This window comes from Pelobates fuscus, chromosome 4 (assembly GCF_036172605.1).
Source record: "Pelobates fuscus isolate aPelFus1 chromosome 4, aPelFus1.pri, whole genome shotgun sequence".
NCBI lineage: Eukaryota > Metazoa > Chordata > Amphibia > Anura > Pelobatidae > Pelobates > Pelobates fuscus.
In genome coordinates, this window is record NC_086320.1 from 61,815,917 (window position 1) to 61,839,504 (window position 23,588).

Sequence of the window (23,588 nt, forward strand, 5' to 3'; positions counted from 1 at the left end):
AGGTAGATGAACCAGTTTTTCTGGGCTTTCAACAATACAGAAAAGTGACCAAACTCATGCATAACATGGTTCCCAATATAATTTTCATCATGGATGTGATGCATGGTTAAAAGTAAAAAACTGATTAAATATAATTTTGTTTTCAATTTGCTCTATTAAGAACAGGATACTTTCCCTTTCAATATTGTAGTTTCAAAGTAACAGAATGGGAATAAAATAATTAAAACAGGGCAAAGAGATTGTAAAGTACGATCCAAGAGTAAACCAGTGACCGGATGGTAGGGAATCAAAAAGCATACATTCTAAAAAGATATAAAAATAACTGGTCTACGAAAGATTTGCATAGAATATCTGGAAGTAAAAAGTTTGACATGATCCCTGAAAAGATTAACAGTTTCAAGTTGTGCTCTGTAAGAATGAAAAGTGGGTTAATCTGACCTCAAAAATGTCTCATGAAAAGCAAACACCCTTGTCAGAAACTTATAGTTATACATGCTCATTCCCTTCACTAAAAGAGGAACGGTCATTTCCTTAATTTTAGCACAGCATAATGGTGAACTAAGAGATAACTATAGGTTGTCGGAAAGATATTTTAAAATTCTTTTTTGTTTTTACACGCTTTGCCAGGTGAAGATGTAAAAAAAAAAAAAAAAAAAAAGCTTCCAAAGCCATACGATCCGTGCATGCCTATATACAAACCACTGCAATAAACTGTTCTGACCACACATGCATTATTGTATTTCTCCATTTAATGCATGAGTGTGCATTCAAAAACCCAAGGCACCCTGGGGCAGTGCTGTGGAGGCAAGCATTAGTATCCATACCATAGAACGGATGACAAATCCAACTTCAAGCAGGTACACTGTATATAGTCTGTACTTTGCCTAGTGAAACATAGAATTCTACATATATAAAGATTGCAACCGTCGCATCCTCACATAATGCATCACACAATTCCTTGTTTACTGGTGCCAGGAGTTGTGGAATCTGCCATCGCCCAAAATACCACTATTTCCTTAGTACATTTCCCCCCTAAAAGAACATTTTGCCCACTGCACTCACAATGTACTAGAATATGATGGGAAAAGCTTGTTCTTTTATTGAAGTGTAATTACAATAAGAAAACACAGACTTGCATGTTTTATACACTCAACTGGAAATTACTTCTTTAGGAGTGTAACAAAAAATACATACATATATCTTCAGCTCTGCCCAGATAGGCCATCGTTGTTCATAATTTGTATTTTGCTTGGTTTCTCCACATCCCCCAGTTTAGTGGATTATGATAGTTTTAACATTGCATAAGAATTTAAGCATTACTTCATAGATCCTGCACAACACATTGTGAAATGTGCATTTAAACCAACTATTTCCACTAGCAATAAGAAGAGAGGTTGGAAAGGATTAAACGAGGACTCCTCCTTCCGACCCCCAGTTTTTGTTTTTTTTATGGCTAGGTTTGTTTCAAATATCCCATTTTAAGTTTAGAAAATCATTCAAAGCAGACCTGCATTGAAATATATAAAACACTATGTGCGGCCTCTGTTAACCACCAGAAATCTAGTTATAGATAGCAAACACATACAAAACAAAGCAGATATTAACTCCCATTGTGATCAATGTCATTAGGTTTCCAAAAAAACCCCAAGATAATCCCCATGATAGATTGGGAGTGTGTTTGGATGTTTCCAGCCCATAAGTGGAAATAATACTATGTTCTTATTAAATTCAAAATTCACTTGAGCAGGCCCTCTTTATATCGAACCAACTTGTTTTATCACAGTTATTTGGATATATCAAATTTTCATGGTGTGGAAGTGCAAGGTGTTCGTGTTTTCTGTGATTAACTGATTAAATGCTGCAATGCCCTTTAGGTACGTTTGTAGAATCTGTACCATCAAAGGCAATATTACAACTTTTTAGTACTATAACACATCAAAGAAACATTGAAAATTCATTGTCTTGCAAAAGATTAAAAAGAAAACAGAGCATGGCTTTTGGGGGATAACACTACCTTTGGAAATTTATATATTTTTAAAAAATGTTTTATTGCGCAAAATGCTTAGTTATTTGATATTCCCAACTTTTAATAAAAGTTAGACCTGAGAAAAACCACAAATGCCATAATGCAGAAGTACAGTTTGCATAGTTTTTAAATGATTGCGGAGTTTATTAAGTTCTCACTTCCCCTTTAACCCCTTAAGGACACATTACATGTGTGACATGTCATGATTCCCTTTCATTCCAGAAGTTTGGTTCTTAAGGGGTTAAACGGAAAAAAAAAAAAAAAAAAGAACAAACAAGTTTTATAGCATATTTCTGTAATGTGAAAAAAATATGGGAGATACTACTCAGTCCACCCCTCCCGCAGCTATAAAAATGGGATGATGATTGAAGCTTTGTGTCATTTTCAGACATTAAATTGCTACAATGATTTTCTGGAAGAATTTTTTTCTCCCCTTTACAGGCATGTCATTATTCCTGGAGTATGAATGAAAGTAAGTGATGCTGTAATATTGTGAAAAGCAATTTAACGTTAAAAGATTTTAAGTACGATTTTGGTAGTGATGGGGTAAAGTCACCACTAAAATACCATATACATAAAAAGAGGTCAAGAACCACTGAATTAATACATACAATTGCCAAAATGTTTACCAATCTGAGTATTCGGTCAATAGTTGCTGGTAGATCCAACTGAATAAACCTGATATTCTAGTACTTACACAGAAAAGAAAAGAAAAAAAAAATGACATAACCTATGCAAATCCTTTAGTTAATACAACAACTGTAGATAAGAAAAAAGAACCAAAACCAAAACACAGGAGCACTAGCCCAAGTTACAAGACTGATACTAAATCAAGATTGAATTGAAAAAAATAATAATAATTTGCTTAGCCAAACGCGTAAAATGTGCTAATCAATTCTACACATAGGCGCCAACTTGTTTAATTTTATCTAATTTTAAGAACTGACTTCTGGGTCAACTTGATTCCTGTTTTGTATTAGAAGTAAAAAAAAATTTCAAGAGTTAAGAATCCATAAAATATTTACGTTCTGGTAAACTTTGAGTGTGGCTGCATCTAGGATCGCAGAGCAACATGGGAAAAGTAATTCACAAACATGTTCAGATGCTATAGACCAAGGTAGCACCCAATCTATTCGTTCTACATAAATGAAAGGACTGTTCTGAAGCCATCGGGTAAAAAAATAAGCAATTTTGTCAGAAGCCACTAAAAGCCATCCCCCTATCTTTGGAGCTGTGTGTGTCAATTATGGATTTACAAAACCATCTACATTATTTGAGCCTACAAGAAAAGTTAGGCATGTCTATCTAAAATTACTTCTAATAAGAATTTAGAAATGTAGTGATAAAAATTGTTACTTGCAGAATGCAGTGTAGAAATATATACTGAAATTGTCAATTAAAAAACAGTGCATTATAAGTCGAACATAGCAAAAAATTTTTTAACAAAATTAGAAAATATGTTCAACTTGCATTGTGCTAGCTAGGGATAACCATTTCAAAAGTAATTTTTATGTATACATAAAGTTGGAGGCATTAAAAGGGACACTATAGCCACCAGAACCACTACAGCTGAATGTAGTGGTTCTGGTGTTTATATCCTGGGATAAGGCAGTTTTTACATTGCTGCCTATTAACATCTCTCATGGCAGTCACTCAGTTGGCCACTAGAAGTGCTTCGTGTGTACCTATGTTTTGTGTCACACTGAATGCTCCTTATGAATATACTGTATCTGTATGAGGAGATGCTGATTGGTGCAGGACGAAAAGCATAGGATTGGCAGATATCTTTAACACTGATGATCTCAGTCATGGAGACAGAGCTAGCCGCAGCACAGGAAAAAAAAAGTACGTTTAATACTTTTTCTTCACTTTTCTGATCAGGGCCAGGGACACTAATAGCTTGTTCAAAACACGTTTATATTCCTAGCACACTAGTGTTCCTTTCATGACAATTTGTGCAGTCCAATATATGCGAACACATACATATTTTTGGCCAGATAGTGAGGAAGTAAAACTTCCCAGTTTTTCAACAAACGACTAGAAAATGGTTTGACGAAAACCACAGGCACTCAACTCTTAGACTTCTTGCATTATAACTACTACATCAAGCCACAGTAGTTATGAAGCTTGGAGTGTCCCTTTAATTTGAAACAAATTTACAAATAATTTTGTATATTGTTTTATTAGAATAGCAGATATATTTTTTAAAAAGGAACATTTTAAGAAACTTGAAGCGCTCTTTGCCTTATGTAGAGCAATACTTTATTCCTATAGTGTTCAAACAAGCACCATGCGTTTGATTATCAATACAGAAATAAGGGAATAAAAAAAAAAAAAGCTTTCCAATTTTATCATTAATAAGGCACATCATGGCAGTTTTTGTAAATCTACTGCTTAATATTTTAAATTACAGTATTGAAGCACAATATAAAATTCAAGGGGAGTATATACTGTGCTTAAATTTATAAAGTGTTGATGCAAACTGCTCCAAGATATTATATAACTCAAGGAAACCAATTGCAAGGTTACAGAAAATTCTATAAAAACCAGGACACATTGCGCAGAAGTAACACAATTACAGATTTCTACATCTTATCCCTGAAGGAGCACAAAGTATACATAAACATATATTATAAATCAGAGGCACATGTAGTTAAATATTCTCAGGCAAAACCAGGGTAAACAAGGTTGCTTAACGCCATAAACCCCTTATAAGAAGCAGCACTAATTCAAAAAAGTTGAATTTATATAGTTGCTTAGTCACTGCTATCCTCGTCGTCGTCATTATCAGACAAATTGTTTGTTGATTTTGGAGAACTAGAAAGAGAGTCCGATCTGCCAGCCTGACAGGACATTTCTCCACTGAATAGTAAATCGTAGCAGAAATCACAAACCCGTACAGGTTTGGAAGACTGACTTGGAAGTAGAAACTTTTTCTCAGAGCAAGGTCCACAGATAACAAATCCACACTTCCGACAGTGATGTCGCCGATTAACGGGTGTAAACCTTACTTTTGTACAACGCATGCAAAATGTAGCATCAGAATCTGGAATCCACACCGCAGCGTGCTCACTGTTTGGCGTCTTTCCACCTTTTGATATTAAATCAAACACACACTTATTGATGTGATTCATCCATTCTGACTTCTCAGTTGCTGTAGCTGCATAGACTGCAAATGATTTTGTAGGAGTCTTGATAAGCCACCCATTCCGCAAATCTCCTTCATCTTCTATAGAGTCTATTGTAACATTTTCAAGAGGAATTATGTGCTGTTTATTGTATTTTTTCTTCTGTATGACAATATTGCCATAGACAAGGATGTCATTGAACAGGAAAAACTGCCTGGCTTTTGGTTTCTTCCTACAAAGCTTTGTTAACACGCCTTCTCCAATGAGTACTCTGCCCGGTATAGCTAGAGGCTGCCCAGCTGTTCCAAAACAGTTTTCCACAAGATTAATGCGCTTTGCATTTGCTTCGCTGTTTGCCAAGCGATCCACCATCTTCTTTAACAGATCTGAAAAAGATGAATATGGTGAAAAAAAAATGACAAGAAAGTAAAATTATAATTCTAAACATTTATTTAACTCCTTAAGGACCGCAGACGTACCCACTACATGCAGCACGTCCTTATTACTTACCCGATCGCCGCCGTTCCCCCGCTGCAAATTAGGACCCAGAAGGCCATGTGATCGCTCTGAATCACATGACTGCAATAGGCATCCATAGTGCTGCGTGCAGGGAGACTACTTAAACTGACATGCAGTCTCCCTGCTGATGAAAAATATATGTATTAAAAAAAAAATTATATATATATATATATATATATATATATATATATATATATATATATATATATATATATATATATATATATATATATATATATATATATATATATATATTCATACCAAGTGTATTTTAATATCAATATATACATATATTAATATAAAAATACACATTATTAAATTACACACAATACACACACACACACACACATACATGTGTAGAAATAAGTGAACCTCTGTTTTTAATCTTTCAAGATTCTTTTCTTTCAGGAAGTGTTCCGGAGGATTGGAGGAAGGCAGATGTGGTTCCTATATTCAAAAAGGGTTCAAAATCCTTGCCTGGAAATTATAGACCTGTGAGCTTAACTTCTGTGGCTGGTAAAATATTTGAAAGGTTATTAAGGGATAATATTCAAGAATTCCTTGAGAAGAATATGGTTATCAGCAAAAATCAGCATGGTTTTATGAAGCACAGGTCATGTCAAACTAACTTGATTGCGTTCTACGAAGAAGTAAGTAGAAGTATAGATCAGGGTGTTGCAGTGGATGTGATCTATTTGGATTTTGCCAAGGCATTTGATACAGTTCCACACAAAAGATTAGTGTTCAAACTCAAGGAAATCGGTCTTGATGAAAATGCTTGTTCTTGGGTAGAACATTGGCTTAAAAACAGAATACAAAGAGTTGTCGTTAATGGTAAATTTTCAAGCTGGACAGAGGTGGCAAGTGGTGTCCCTCAGGGGTCTGTTCTGGGACCCCTTCTATTTAACATTTTTATAAAATGATCTTGAAGACAGCATTGAAAGTCATGTTTCAGTGTTTGCAGATGACAAAACTTTGTAAAATAATACAATGTGAGCAAGATATTACTTTGCTGCAGAAGGATTTAGATAGACTGGAGGACTGGGCACTCAAATGGCAGATGAAATTTAATGTTGAAAAATGCAAAGTTATGCGCTTCGGCGTAAAGAATACACAAGCAACGTATACCCTTAATGGAAGTGAATTAGGGATAACAACACACGAAAAGGACTTGGGAATTGTTATAGACAACAAACTATGCAACAATGTGCAATGTCAATCAGCAGTGGCCAAGGCCAGTAAGGTATTGTCATGCATGAAAAAGGGCATTCATTCTCGGGACGAGAATATCATTTTGCCTCTCTATAAATCACTGGTAAGACCACATATTGAATATGCTGTGCAATTTTGGTCACCTGTTCTAAAGAAGGACATCATGGCACTAGAAAAAGTGCAGAGGCGGGCTACAAAATTAATAAAAGGAATGGAACATATCAGCTATGAAGAAAGGTTAACAAATTTAAACCTATTTAGTTTAGAAAAACGTCGCCTGAGAGGGGATATGATAACATTATACAAATATATTCGGGGCCAATACAAACCATTGTGTGGAAATCTATTCACAAACCGGACTTTACATAGGACACGAGGCCATGCATTTAGACTGGAAGAAAGAAGATTTCGTCTAAGGCAAAGGAAAGGTTTTTTTACTGTAAGAACAATCAGGATGTGGAATTCTCTGCCTGAAGAAGTGGTTTTATCAGAGTCCATACAGATGTTCAAACAGCTACTAGATGCATACTTGCAAAGACAGAATATTCAAGGATATAATCTTTCAATGTAGGGTAATAACTGCTAGATTCAAGGATAAATCTGACTGCCATTCTGGGGTCAAGAAGGAATTTTTTGTCCTAGCTTGTTGCAAAATTGTGCTTCAAACTGGGTTTTTTTTTTTTTTTTTTTGCCTTTTGGATCAACAGCAAAAAACAGGTGTGAGGAAGGCTGAACTTGATGGACGCAAGTCTCTTTTCAGCTAACTATGTAACATATATATATATATATATATATATATATATATATATATATATATATATATATATATATAAATGTAAATAAGGAAATAAAAACGGACTGACTGACAACCCAGGCCGAAAGTCCAGAGAATTTAATTTGCTAGCATGGTATTTAACCCTGTAACTTCCCATGACACCCTAAGGGTACTGTTTTACCGTTTTGAAATACTAATATTTGTGTTCAGTGAAGTCTACCGAGTAAAACATATCACCGCAATGATATTGCGCCGGTGAAAGTGACTTTTTTTCATTTTTCACACACAAACGGTACTTACACTGAGGATATCATTGTTTTGATATGTTTTACTCTTTTGAAACACTAATATCTGTGTTCAGTTAAGTCTCCCATGTACAGATTTTATAGTGTTTTTGAAAGTTACAAGGTCAAATAAAAGGCTTGATTTTCCATTTTTTGACATGGAAATTTGCCAGATTGGTTATGTTGCCTTTGAGAGCATATGGTAGCGCAGGAATGAGAATTCCCCCCATGATGGCATACCATTTGCAAAAGAAGACAACCCAAGGTATTGCAAATGTTCAGTCTTTAGTAGCCACAGTTTTTTTTTGCATTTTTAACACACAAAACAAATATAAATGCCAACGCTGGCCAGTGTGTGTGACTAAGTGGCTACTAAAAAAGACTGGACATACCCCATATTGAATAACCTGGGTTGTCTACTTAAAAAAAATATTATATTAATTGAATATTTATTTGCATTGTGTGTGTGTGTGTGTGTCTATGAGCGCAGTGTGTGTCTATGAGCACATGTGTTGCAGAGCCTTGGTGGGGGGTGGGCATTTTTTTTATTATTATTATTTTTTAAATTATTTTAATAATATTTAATTTTATTATTATTATTTTTTTTTTCGTCCCCCCTCCCTGCTTGATACATGGCAGGGAGGGGGGCTCTCACTCTCTGGTGGTCCAGTGGCATTGGCAGTTCAGTGGAGGGGGGCTGGCAGAGAGCGCTTACCTCTCCTGCAGCTCCTGTCAGCTCCCTTCTCCTCCGCGCCGGTCCGGTCAGCTCACAGTGTAAGTCTCGCGAGAGCCGCACTATGACCCCGCGGCTCTCGCGAGACTTACACTGGGAGCTGACAGAGGTGCTGAACGGACCAGCACGGAGGAGAAGGTAGCTGACAGGAGCTGCAGGAGAGGTAAGCGCTCTCTGCCAGCCCCCAGTCTGTATTATGGCAATATAAATTGCCATAATACAGACAGTGACTAGAGTATAAGTTGAGTTGGGGTTTTTCAGCACAAAAAATGTGCTGAAAAACTCGACTTATACTCGAGTATATACGGTGTTTTGAAACAGCAATGTCCTACTTGTACTTATAGCCCTATAACAAAAAAAATAAAAAACGACGAACATATTAACCCCTTAAGGACCGGCCTGTTTTTGCGATGTTTGTACGTTAAGGACCAGAGCAGTTTTAATACTTTTGTGGTGTTTGTGTTTAGCTGTAATTTTCCGCTCTCTCATTTACGGTTCCCATACAAGTTATATATTGTTTTTTTCACGACAAGAAGGGCTTTCTTTAAATACCAGTATTTATATTCTGTCATATATTGTATTTAAAAAAAATAATAAAATATGGTGAAAAATTAAAAAAAAAAAAAAATAAATGTTTTTGGACTTTTACTTGAAAAATCTTTTACTTATCTACAAAAGCTAATGAAAAAAACTGCTAAATAGATTCAAAATTTTGTCCCGAGTTTAAAAACACCCAGTGTTTACATGCTTTATTGCAAGTTATAGGCCTATAAATACAAGTAGGAAATTGCTGTTTCAATATATATATATATATATATATATATATATATATATATATATATATATATATATATATATATATATATATATATATATATATATTTTAAATGTATCAATAGTGACATTGTTACACCGTTATCTGTCATAAATCCCCGAAACACACCTAACATGTACAGATTTTTTAAAGTAGACAACCCAGGGTATTCAAAATGGGGTATGTCCAGTCTTTTTTAGTAGCCACCTAGTCACAAACACTGGCCAAAGTTAGCATTTATATTTGTTTGTGTGTTAAAAATGCAAAAGACGCTAACTTTGGCCGGTGTTTGTGACTAAGTGGCTACTAAAAAAGGCTGAACATACCCCATTTGCAATACCTTGGGTTGTCTTCTTTTGCAAATGGTATGCCATCATGGGGCTAATTCTCATTCCTTGGCTACCATACGCTCTCAAAGGCAACCTAACCAATCTGATAAATTTCAATAAAAAAAAATAAAAAAAAAAAGTAAAATCAAGCCTTATATTTGACCCTGTAACTTTCACAAACACTATAAAACATCTACATGTGGGGTACTGTTATACTCAGGAGACTTCGCTGAACACAAATATTAGTGTATCAGAACAGTAAAATATATCACAGCAATAATATCCTCCGTGAAAGAGCTGTTTGTGTGTGAAAAATGCAAAAAACTTCACTTTCACTGACAATATCATCGCTGTGATATGTTTTACTGTTTTGAAACACTAATATTTGTGTTCAGCAAAGTCTCCCGAGTAAAACAGTACCCCCATGTACAGGATTTAGGGTGTCATAGAAAGTTACAGGGTTAAACACAGTGCTAGCAAATTAAATTATCTGGACTTTTGGCCTGGGTTGGCAGGCAGGTCCCTCAAATTGCAATCATTAAAATTACTTAATTACCGGTAGGTAAAAATATTACATAAATATGCACGTAGAATTTTAATATATATATATACATATTTATATATTTGACGTCTACGTGTATATTTATGAAATTATTTATGTAATTATGTATATTTCGTATTATTTTTATTTATTTATACATATATATATATATATACACACACACACACATCATTACATTCTAAGTGTATTTTGATATAAATATATATCAATATCAAAATACTGTTAGAATAAAACTGCATATATATAATTTTTTTAATTATTAAAAATTATTTTTATTAACATATTATTTGTATTTTATAATAATATATATATAAATATATATATATATATATATATATATATATATATATATATATATATATATATATAGTTATTATATATATTGTATATATTCGTGTGTAATTTAAATATAAGTGTATTTTTATATTAATATACGTATATATAAATATAAAAATACACACACACACACACACACACACACACACTATTTATTTATTTTTTACACTGATTTTTTTTTTACACTTTATTTTTGATTTTACACTTGCAGGGAGACTGCCTGTCAGCACAGACAGTCCCCCTGCAGGCAGACACATGGACCCCTATTGCGGTCATGTGATCGAGTGATCACATGGCCGTGGGGTCCTGATCTGCCGAGGGGGGACTGCCCGGGCAGACAGGCAGTCCCCCTGGACCGGGAGGAGAGCTGATCACCGCCGTGGGACCGACGGCGATCAGGTAAGTAGCCCCTGACCGTTATGACTGTTCAGGACTGTCAGCGGTCCAAACGCACATTTTACCGCTGGCGGTCCTGAACCGTCAGCGGTCCTTAAGGGGTTAACATTTCTAATATTTCTAAACTCGGGTCAAAATTTAGAAACTATTTAGCACTGATGTTTTTTGGTGGTTGTAGATGCGTAACAGATTTTGGGGGTCAAAGTTAGAAGAAGTGTGTTTAAAATGTCTTAATCATATTTTATAATAGATTATAGGATATGATGAAAATTATGGTATCTTTAGAAAGACCATTTAATGGGGAGAAAAACTATAATAATAATAATATGGGTATGGTAAATGAGAGAGGAAAATTAGAGCTAAACAAACACTGCAGAAATTTAAAACCAGCCCTAAATCCTTAACGGTAAGAAAATTGAAAACCTGTCTGGTCACTAAGGGGTTAATGATCCATAATTTCACGTTATAGAGATTGTATAGCAGCAAGGGCCAACTTTACAGAGTTACCTTTTCAGAAATGATGTATATGGCCCAGTTCGGAATTACTTGTTGTAGATTAAAAGCCAGAAAATGTCATACAGGAACTGGGAGAGAAGCTCTATTCGGTCTAGGTGACTTCCCATATTTAAAGCACCATAACCACTGAAGCCTGTTGAGGCAGTTATGATGCCTAAAGTGCATTGCTTTCACACTTAATAATGATACCACAATAGTCAAACTGTTTCGGTACAGTCTGACCATTTACCTCCCAGGTAAGCATGAACATAAACATGCAATAACACTATATAAAGTCCATAAAAAGCAGTAAATGCTTAGACTGTCTTTGCAATTTCAACAACACACTTGCAAAGGCAGTATGGAACATTCGGATATAGTCTTGTTGGCCATGAAACTAGCAAGACAATGTCACCAGAGAGAATTGCCCTACTTGGGGAAGTGCTAACCACAGCAGAGAGGAGGCTGTAGATCATGGAGGATGTTATACTAGTGCAAAACCCACAGACGAGAATGGCAATGCTAGAGCATAGGCGCAGCTAGTGAGAAATGTAAGCAACAGCTTCCAAATCTTATAAATATATAATTTGTCACTTATGATTATATTTGCTGCATTGCGACCAGTTATACGTGAAAATGAACGTGTAATGACAGATTCAATTTTAAAGAAGACTGGTTTGTTGTTGTAACGGAATTATTCCATCACTGGTCCCTAAGCAGCACAGAGATCTTGAACATAATCAGTCATTCGGATTAAAAGAATGTGTTTTTGGTACATAAAGATTACAGGATGGCCAGAGCATTCTGATACACTATGATCTCCTTTCTCTTGTGAAAAAAAGCATGGAATCTTCTAATTATACACACTGCCCATTACTAGGATAGTGAATATGATAGCATTCACCAGTGTGTGTCCTCAGACAACCCTACTGCGGTGTTTACATGGAGAGAACAAATAAATCAAAGTATACAGCAGCATGATGTGCTATTAGAATGCCATCTCTATCCATTTTTAAAATGCTTCTTTCTAATACGATGAGATCGAACTGAAAACAGTGAGACAAAACAGTCTCATTCACTTGCTAAAGCATTCAATGACTGGAAATCAGATTCTCTCCTCTCTCCTATCCATCAATAAATTAATAGATGACAACCTCCAGGAAGCTGTTAACTGAAATGTAAAACATGTACATACATTAAACAAGCCATTATTTTTTCATAAAAATGAATGACCATACACAACCACCACATTCTAGGCCAGGGCTCGACAAATCCCAGACGCCATGTCGACTAGGATTTTAGCCCTGGCGCCTGGGATTTGTGACTGCCCGCCTAAAGGGAAGAAGGCATGTGTGGCCGGTCATCGGCTGGCCAGCTAAAGGGAAGAAGGCATGTGCAGCCGGTCGTCGACTGGCCAGCTAAAGGGAAGAAGGCATGTGCGGCCGGTCGACTGGCCAGCTAAAGGGAAGAAGGCATGTGCGGCCGGTCGACTGGCCAGCTAAAGGGAAGAAGGCATGTGCGGTCGGTCGGCTGGCCAGCTAAAGGGAAGAAGGCATGTGCGGTCGGTCGGCTGGCCAGCTAAAGGGAAGAAGGCATGTGCGGTCGGTCGGCTGGCCAGCTAAAGGGAAGAAGGCATGTGCGGTCGGTCGGCCAGCCGATAGAGAGCGTTGCGTGTGCGCACAGGTGGGAAGCTCTTGGAGGATTGAGGCAGACTGGCAGGCGCGCAAGGGAGCTGTAACCTCCCTCGCACGTCCTCCAGTCATGCCGGGAGCCGGAATATTACGCCATTCCGGCATCACTCAACAGCGCTCTATGGAAAAGCAGGGAGAGGACTGAAGACCCACTGGACCCCAGGGGAAGCTGAACCACTCTAGCTCCAGGTAGGGACGTTGGGAGGTGTTATTGCAGTGACAGTGTGTGTGCGCCAGTGAGCGAATGCTCACCTAAATGAGACAATTACAATATGTTACAGGATTAATAGGTGGTAGAGGACCTGGCTCAAACATTTGCAGGCATCTCTAAAGGGAACGTTCAGCTCCTCCACACTGCAGCACCTCTAGTGAACGTCTGAATGACAGCCCCTAGAGGTGTTACCAGGCAGCAATGCAAACACTGGTTTTCTCTCTGAAAAGGCAGTGCTCACAATGCTACAGTTGCGTAGACATCAGAATCACTAGATTAAGCTGTAGTGGTTCTTGTGACTAGAATGTCCCTTTAAAATTGCTGTAGACTGCTGAACATCATAACTCACAAAAAGCTAGCTATAGAAAAGCTATAGAATGAGAATTATGAAATTTGTTTAGAGCTGCCCCTGAAAATACAGATATAAAACAAGCATTATACAAATACATTATATCATGAATAACAAAAGAGCGGCACAGCGCCAGCCTGGTGAAGTTCACAACTTTATTAGTGATGGGCTGAGCAAATTCCTGCCTTTAGATATATGATTTCATGCTCAACTGCAGCTAGCCAGTGTTAGACTTCGGTTGCACTCCCCTGCTGCCCATCTGTGAATTACAAATGCTTACTCTACAGGCTGCAAGCTGTGAGCCAACAAATACCTTGAATACCACATGTGACATTTCAAATTCTCTGCATACTGAGAAACATGAAACAACTTCTGGTGAGACCAAACAAACACCACTCAATGCGGATTTATTCAAATTCTGAATATACTGCTGTGCATAATTCAGATATCTCAATTAGGACCTTGGCAAAAGTCCACCTTGGGCACAATAATACTGAAAACTCATGTTATTCCCCCCCCCCCCCTCTCCATAGATGCTCTCAAAGGCAACATAACCTATCTGGCAAATTTCAATGTGAAATAACGGAAAACCAAGCCTTATATTTGACCTTGTAACTTTCAAAAACACTGTAAAACCTGTACATGGGGAGTACGGTTATACTTGGGAGACTTCGCTGAACACAAATATTAGTGTTTCAAAACCGTAAAACGTATCACAACAATGATATCGTCAGTGAGTGCCGTTTGTGTGTGAAAAATACAAAAAAAGAAAAAAGTAACTTTCACTGACAATATCATCACTGTGATATGTTTTACTGTTTTGAAACACTAATATTTGTGTTCAGCGAAGTCTACTGAGTAAACCAGTACCCCACATGTACAGGTTTTATGGTGTCTTGGAAAGTTACAGAGTTAACTATAGTGCTAGGAAATAAGATTCTCTGGACTTTTGCCCCGAGTTGTCAAATTGCAGTCAATAAAATTACTTAATTACATTAATATGCACGTAGAATTTAAATATACATATATATATATATATATATATATATATATATATATATATATATATATATATATATATATATATATATATATATATATAAATGTTGCCTTTAGCTAAAGGCAGGATAGGAGAACAATAGAGCCGGCCAGTCGCCCTGAGGAGCATGGACAGCCAGCTCAGGAAGCGTGCAGGCGGCCGCCCGGAGGAGCATCGCTGTGGTCGGCTGGGGCAGCGTGCGAGGGAGCAGTATCTTCAAGCAGCTCCCCTCTTCTCCCTCGCGCTGTTTAAATGATGCTGGGAGCAAGGATAGGACGTCATTCCAGCTCCCAGCATCACTACAGGGAGCAGAGAGGAGCCACTTGAAGATCACTGCTCCCTCACACGCAGGATGAGCGAGCAGCCCCACTGGACCACAGGGAAAGTCCCCTCAGCTCTCCCAAACGTAGGGAGGATTAAAATTAAAATGGAAAATGTGCGCGTCTTTGTGTGTGTGTGTTTAGGTACCTGTACCCCTCCGATCACAAGAGATGTGTTTTTACTCACATTCTTTCCCATACGATGCCAGTTTTCCGCGGCTTGTCCTGCCTTCATAGGTGAGATAATCAATCTTTAAGATCTCCGCTAAACCAATGCTTTCCTATAGGGAGGATATTGCGCACGTTTTCTATATATAACATTCAGCACCTCCATGCAGAGCGTGGAGACGCTGAACAAAGGAGCAGCACACTATGCTACACTGACACAGGACTCTAGTGGTGTCTGAGTGACTGTCACTAGGCAGCAATGTAAACACTGCATTTTCTCTGAAAAGGCAGTGTTTACATTGAAAAGGCTACAGGGACAGGCTACAAGCACCAGAACAACTATAGTGGTTCTGATGACTATAGTGTCTCTTTAAGAATTGTATATTTCTTGTAAATTAAAAGAGATACTATAGTCACCTGAACAACTACAGCTTAGTGTAGTTGTTCCGGTGAGTATAATATCTCCCTTCAGGCATTTTTATGCAAACAGACTTTTCTGAGAAAAGGCAGTTTTTGCATTGCTCCTAGGGACACCTCCAAGTGGCCACTCGTCAGATGGCCATTGGAGGGGCTTCCTGGCTCAGGGCTGCACAGTAAGCATCACTGCCATTCAGCGTCCAAGACATAGCTGCAATACCCATTGAGGTATCGCTGCAATACCCTTAGCTTTTCCACCGCTCACATTTAGCGCAGACGTACCAGGTACGTCCGAGGTAAATTAATGACGTTCGCGAAGGGGTTAAACGGTACCTGTTATATAATCAACTAGAAATCTTTTAAAAGCGCTTAAAATTCCATTTAAACATTGTGCTTACAGCTTTGATAGCAAGTGTATAGATCTGGAGAAAAACATATTGCACATCCGTCTTGCAAATACTTCTCATTGAGTTGCATTTGGAGGTTTGTGATTGGGCAGCCACAGGAAGTCTGGGCTTGATTAGAAGGGGAGGTTTTGCAAAGGATATAGACAAGAGATGCAGATCTCATCATATATACCTCCAAAGAAGAAAAAGAAATGCATAATTAAATGGAAACATTTTCATTGGGGATATATCTACTAAACTGTAATTTAAAAAAAAAAAATGTAAATATATATTTAGGCAGTGGAGTGTCCCTTTAATATTTCAATAACTAAACCTGGTATCAGCTACGCCAACTCAGGTGCATTTCAGGACAAAATAAACAAATGTTAAAATATTTCACAGATAACATAAAAAAATGATATATTTTTTTTATGTAAAAAAATAAAATAAAAATCAAGCAACCCAAAACAGTAACAAAGATACTTACAGTGTTATTCACAAAGTGAGAATTCAGTGTAATTTTAAGAGAAATGCAAATTCTGGGTCAAAAGAGTTGAACTGAAAAGAAAGTCTGACTATTCTGGCCTTAAATTTGTAATTCTGTTTTATGTTTTTTAGTTATAAAAGCTACTGTCTGATCTACAACGGCCAAGAAAGCTTCCTCATCACATGAGCAACTGTGTTACTGGAAAAAAGACTGAAGTTTAGAAGTGATCTGCAGAAGGAAATGCAGGTCCTGTAACCCATGAGAAGGAAGTATTTTAGAAAGGGGAAGGTGGGCAAAGTGTGCCGGAGGTAAAATGCAGAATTCAGTAAAGCATTTTCTTTCTGTTCTTATTTATTTATTTTTAAATACCTATACAATATTTAACAAAACAGTTATTTTTTTTGAGGGGGGGGGGGGGTCATAAGTCATGTTGCTGTCTTGACTATCCTTTCAAGTTTTTAAACGAACCTTAGAAGATAGATGTTTGCCAGATTATATAGCTTATTTGAGGTGAACCTTTGGCCTGGTGCCCAAGAAAAAAAAATAAAGGTTGGTTACTTTAGATATGTTGAGTTATGCATTTAAACAGAATGAATTGAAGTGCACATGTCATGGCCAACATGACTGTCACTAAAATATCACAATTTCATCTATGCATACAAAACATATCGATGAAAAAGTTATTCAACATTAGTTTTACCTTCTAGGGCTTCACCACAATGCTATCAGTCAAGGAGAGGCTGGACACCCACCAATCCGCCTCCAATTGGAGAAACTAGATCAGGGGTAGGCAACCTTTTAGCAGCACTGTGCTGGAAAAAAAAAAGAAAGATTGTGATGTCCATTAGCGTACCAGTCCTATATTTTTAAATTGAGGTGTGTATGTTGCCGTATTCTGCTTGCGTTATTTATACTGCAGTTGGTTCGTATCGTATTTGTGCGTATATGAGCTATTATATAGTATATGTTCACAAGTAGTTTGTGATGTTGTGTATGATACCTATGAATGTGGGCTGTGTATGGGGGTTGCTTGTGGAAGTGTGTGTGGATGGATATCACTGTGTGAGGGGCTGTTTGGGGTATTGCATGCGAGAGGCTGCATGTAGGGTTGTGTGCATGTATGTGTATTGTTAGTGGTGTTGAGTTTGTGCGGATTGTGTGTATGTTTGTGTGTAGGCTGTTCGTATTATTTGTATGAGGGGAGGGTTATTTTGCATTTCTGTGTATATCTAGCAGTGTGGGTGGCTTCCCCTGGGTTCCAGGATGGCCAGGTACAGGTCAAGGACAGGAGCTGCAGGCTGCTCTACTACAGTGTGGATTCCCATTCACAAGTGCTGGGAGGAAGTGATCTGAGATCACTTCCTCTACGTGCTGCAATGCATAAATTGAGGATTTTCCTTCACCACCTTTTCGTATTAGCAGATATCTGAAGTTTCACTGGGACTCCCGATAGGCCAGAGCCTGTTTGGCTCTAGCAGCCTTGAGTACCGTGCAAAGACACCTCGAGTGCCGTGCATGGCACACATGCTATACATTGCCTACCACTGAACTAGAGGTTTCTGTGATGCCAAGTACAATATTTGGGATAAGGGAGGTTGCGTACTCAGCCACTCTCAGTCAAATATTGAGTATGGAGGAAACTGAACCTTGGATAAGTATATATTTTAATCTATGACACGTGTTGACAATAAAGTGAATATGAATCTACATGAATGGCAACTGCTCCTGCACACAATTTGTGGATGACAGGTTCATGTTAGGATGTTTCTGTACCTCACCTCTTATTTCCTCCACAGAGTGCCAGCACAGGAAAACACTCCAGGGTTAAAACTACATTTATACATAACACTGGAGTGTTGTAAAATGTATTTATAGCACTAGGCACCATCTTCTTGCAAAATACTGAGATTACTCACCTCTAATTCTGCAGTGAGAGTCTACTCTCAAAAACTCTGGGGCTCCACCCCTGTGAGATCATTACCATTGTTCATCTTCCAGCCAATCTAAAGCATGGAGACTGGCACATGTGGCAATGCTTCCTATGAGAAGCCTAATAGCAGGCTCTCAAATAGTGAGGGAGAGCACCATCCCAATGGTCTGACAGCTGAGGGGGTGAGGGTAGGATAGGATTCCAAAAAACATACTGTAGTGGTTACAGTGCTACCACCCTATTGTAACTAATCAAACTATTTTAGTAGAGTTTAACTTCTTACCTACGGTCTGACAAGAGTTGTTGCCTCAAGTAATTTTTACAACAGAGTTTAAAAGTCAAATTAATGTCTTACAAATCAGATGACAACTTTCTTTTACATTAGATCAAGGACAGCAGTAGCACTACCCATCAAGGTGGTGTGTGTCGTCACTGAAAGGTCATATAAGCACATTAATGCTGTGAACGAACAGAAAACTCAAACTGAAATTTGCATTGTTTTAATAATTATTTCAGTAATAGTTACGACAATTATAGTATTCATCCTTGCACTGTATCTGCACATGTATGGCAAACAGGAAGAAGTACAACAAATAAATATTAAACTATCAGGTTACTATGTGTATTTTAGTAGTCAATTGGGCGATTTATCAAAGCGCAGTGTTTCGTAAAGTTACGCAATCAACATGGAAACTAGTGAGACTAGAAGGCAAGTTTCACTGATAACTTTTCTCCTTTTGCGTTGCTTTTCAGAACACTGATAAAACTCCCCAATATCACAGTCCAACTCACTTGGCATTGTTAGAAATACAAATGTGGTAAGACAAGAGAGACAGATTTAGTTTAGGGAACACAAACACTGCTCGCTCTCACATAGATGGCATTACCATTAAAAAAATAAAAAAGTTCTGGGTTCTTCTTGACTCTAAAGAACAGAGTTTCACTCTCAGACACCATTTAGTTCTGCAAAATTGCTACGTCAAATATTTCACATCCTCCCTGGCTCCATCATCTGTTAATCAGAACAGTCCTATTTCACAAAAACCAAAATGAAAACAAAATGTAGCCGTTGGAAAGTAAGAAATTGCAAATATTACAAACCTCAATCTCAAATGCTTGACAAGCCCGCCCAACACCAAAAATAGGCTATGCCTCATTTAGGACAGAAGATTAAATGTTTCAGGAACCCAGATCACAATGAAACCTGCTGGTGGTTATATAAAGAATGCTAGTGCCAAGGATTTCAAAAAGCTGACTCCTATACAGAAACACTCAAAAGATTTAACATACAGTAACAAAATATTTAAATCACATTAGGGAACTCTAGATATATATCTAAAACCACTGTTTGACCTACATTTCCCTCTGTCAATCTGTGAATTACTATACAGACTCCCCTCCCAAAGTTGAGAAACACCAGACATATAATCATTGTAAATATTTATATGTAATATTATACAGCAGCATAACTAACCGTGAAGAAACAGGGTTTTAAATAGTCCTCTTGCCATAAAAACTGCAGAAATCAGTGCCAAATCTGTCAATTCTACCAATCAATGCATCGGTTATATACTGACACAAAGTCACTGAAAAGTCATCGAACCTTCAAAATGACCATATAGAATTCAGGAATCTAAAATTAAACTCAGGATCCTTTATAAAATGAAAAAAAAAAAAAAAAAAAAAGCGTCCCTCTGAGTTCAGATTCTAGTGATTTTTTTTTGTGACAGGCATAAAACGCAGACAATATTTAACCCCTTAAGGACCAAACTTCTGGAATAAAAGGGAATCATGACATGTCACGGGAGGGGTGGCACTAAATGGTGTACTTGTATAATCCACATACTTCAAATTAATTAACAAGAGAGATTCCTTAAAAGAAAGGTATTGGCTTTGATTCTCCAGACCTGACTTTCTGTCACTGGTAGGGCCCTCTTTACCCTTTTGTATCTCTGAGTATATATGGAACTATTTCCCCGGTGTGTACAGAGCTGTGGTATTTGTTGGTGCTTTATAAATGCCATTAAACAATATCTAAAACACTAGGGGCAGCACTTTTCATGCCCTGCCCAGCAGCATGAACTAGTGAACGCCAGTAATAAACACGGTGGGTCCCCAGGGTCACTGAGCTTTGCCAGCTATGAGAACACTGCCACTCCCAGGACCCTCAGCCATGCTGGTGGTCCCAGAGCTCTGCCAGCTATGAGAGCACTGCCACTCGCATGACCCTCAGCCATGCTGCAGTTCCCTGATCTCAGCCAGCTATGAGAACACTGCCACTCCCAGGACCCTCAGCCATGCTGCAGGTCCCTGATCTCTGCCAGCTATGAGAACACTGCCACTCCCAGGACCCTCAGCCATGCTGCAGGTCCCTGAGCTCTGCCAGCTATGAGAACACTGCCACTCCCAGGACCCTCAGCCATGCTGGTGGTGGCACTGGCAGCCTGTCCCAGGCCAGCACCCACTCTGTGCCAGGACTGGCTCCCAACATGGCCGCGGGCAGCCCTGAGAGGGCTAAAAAAGTTTTCACCCCCCTGCCAGGTTCGGCCCCCGGGGGCCAGGGAGTGGAGGGAATGGTGGGGAGGGATAATAACAGGAATCTGACAGGGAAGATCACCCCATACTCACCGGGTAATGGAGAGTGAGCGGGGACTCACTGAGTGCAGCCCGGGAAGGATCGGCTCCCGACACCGAGCGGCTCCCACACCGATACCGAGCCCCCGGCACCGAGCAGCGCGGGGAACGGGGAGCCGAACGCGGTCACAATAATCCGGAGATCGGCAGGCAGGCTGGGGACTCACTCCGGGGAGCGGACACTCCTCTGATCACATGCAGCCGCCATGGCCCCACCCTCTGCCAGCCATTGGGACAGGGCCAGCGAGTCACATGTCACCCTACACAGCGCTAGCCGCACCGCGAACTACATTACCCGGCATGCTCTGCGAGGCAGCACTGCATGGCCTTATAAAGTGGTTGGCAAGGGATTGCTCTGTGTTTATGATGTGACACGTGGTTTCCTCGCCGCCATCTTGTGGTTGGCGTCTCGCTGTGTGACTGGCGGGAATCTGCTGGCTTCTGTTTACCACATGAAACATGTGGCAGTGACTGGAAAGCAGATGTAAAAATACAAAATATAATTAAAACGTGGAGACAAGGACTGTAACAGTTCTGTATGACAGATTGTAGCTGACAACAAGACTATTCACTAAAATATATATATATATATATATTTTGTTGCGCATTTCATATTAATTTTAATTTATTTATTTATAAAATATTTTACCAGGAAAGATACATTGAGATTTCTCTAGTTTTCAAGTATGTACTGGGTCCACAACACATTGCATTGATAGAATAGGATACAATAAAATACAAAAACAATATTAATACACAATACATACAAAATTTAACATAGAACAGGTAGGAAATATATAATCACCCATGTCACATGCATTCTGTTTTGAGGTATTTAGAGAGGGATCTCTTAGAGGCCTTTAGGCTTGGCGAAGATTTGAAAGTGTGTGGGAGGTCGTTCCACAATTGCAGTGCTTTGTAGGAGAAGGAGGATCGGGCCGCTTTCTTTTACGTAGCTGTGGTTTCTCAGTAAAAAGTCCAATCTGTAGTGAACTGACATTCAAACGGCGAGATTAAAGATAAAATAGACAAGCTGCCGCAAGCTGAGTTTGAGAAATTCTCCGCAATGGCTATTTTTTTATTTTATTTTTAAGGCTAAATTTTGCACTTGAGATTCCAGTTTAGTACAATTTTTAATGTTAAGTGAATAAACCCCAGATGATATGTTGGAGAGGTTTTTCAATTTAGGAATTTTGGTGTGGATTTCATTGATTCCAATGCTATCAAAAGATTTCGTAATAAAAAATAGAACTTCTCTGTCTTATGGTCAAGCAGTGTTATTTTGGCGGCAAATTTCAATTTAGTTTTAGTCATAGTCTCTTGACTAAAAAGCCATTTTAGTTTTAGTCGTATTTTAGTCATCTCAATTGTTTTCGTGAAGTTTTAGTCGACTAAATCTCCAGTAAATTTTAGTAGACACGACTATAATCAAATAGGTTTAGTTAAAGCCTCTATCAGTCTCTTTTGCCCCTTCCCCAGCCCCTCGTTTTCTCTTTGTGTCCTCCCAGCTCCTCTAGGTGTCTCTCTCCCAAACCCTGGTCTGTCTCTTTTGCCCCTTCCACAGCTCCTGTGTGCAGTGTTAATTTTGAAGGCAAATTTCAATTTAGTTTTAGTCATAGTCTTTTGACTAAAACACCATTTTAGTTTTAGTTGTATTTTAGTAATTTGAATTGTTTTTGGTTTAAATTTCAAAAATAATAGTCAACTAAAATTTGACTATAATTGTTTGTCGACAAAATTAACGCTGTGGTCAAGTTCCGGGTTCGCTAAACATGACAAAAAGTGGATAGCATGATTGCTATTGATGGCTGTGGGAATAGGGCATCTTTTTTCATATAGGAAAAGTTGGTCAATAGAGGGTCCCGCAGTCTCATAGTAGACTCCATGGACCTTAGTGTTGTAGAAAATGGTGGTAACATGGGGACAGCTCATCAAGTAGGGATGTCATCTTCAGGGTTTTTTTTTGTAAATATGCAAAGACCCCTGAAGGTGACAGAGCAATTTTAAAATCTAACAGGGTTATTTACTAAAAACTGAATTTTGTCCGGATGACCTCAATGGCAATTTTTACATTTACTAAAGGAAAATTTGATCAGTCCAAGAGAAGCTGCAGCAGTCACCCAGATGCATTTGGTTTCTGAATTAAACCAGTGCTTTTATATCCAAAACCTTTGCAAAGTTGTACAGTTGTGCATACCCTTGGAGATTTGGTAATATACCGTATTTTTCGCTCCATAAGACGCACTTTTTTTTCCCCTCAAAAGTGATGGGAAATGTCTGTGCGTCTTATGGAGCTAATGTGAAGGTTTACTTACCTGTCTTGTCGCGTGGGCCGGCTTAACAGCGC

At 38.3% G+C, this 23,588-nt stretch overlaps 1 protein-coding gene across 2 annotated transcripts; it reads right to left on the reverse strand.

Moving 5' to 3' along the window:
* Nucleotides 1–4,189: 4,189 nt before the first annotated feature.
* On the reverse strand, nucleotides 4,190–21,525 carry PLEKHF2 (pleckstrin homology and FYVE domain containing 2). 2 transcript variants are annotated; one of them, XM_063450313.1, is made up of 2 exons: nucleotides 21,265–21,525; nucleotides 4,190–5,540 (listed from the first exon to the last, which is right to left on the reverse strand). In XM_063450313.1, exon 2 carries the CDS (start codon nucleotides 5,524–5,526, stop codon nucleotides 4,783–4,785), a length of 744 nt encoding a protein of 247 aa, XP_063306383.1. In that variant the 5' UTR covers nucleotides 5,527–5,540; nucleotides 21,265–21,525; the 3' UTR covers nucleotides 4,190–4,782. The 2 variants fall into 2 exon arrangements, with proteins under 2 accessions (XP_063306383.1, XP_063306382.1); XM_063450312.1 differs by having other exon boundaries at nucleotides 21,236–21,525.
* Nucleotides 21,526–23,588: the final 2,063 nt, after the last annotated feature.

Bases quoted from the DNA above. Each gene is read 5' to 3' on its own strand.
- PLEKHF2 (XM_063450313.1), bottom strand. From the start codon at position 5,526: ATGGTGGATCGCTTGGCAAACAGCGAAGCAAATGCAAAGCGCATTAAT.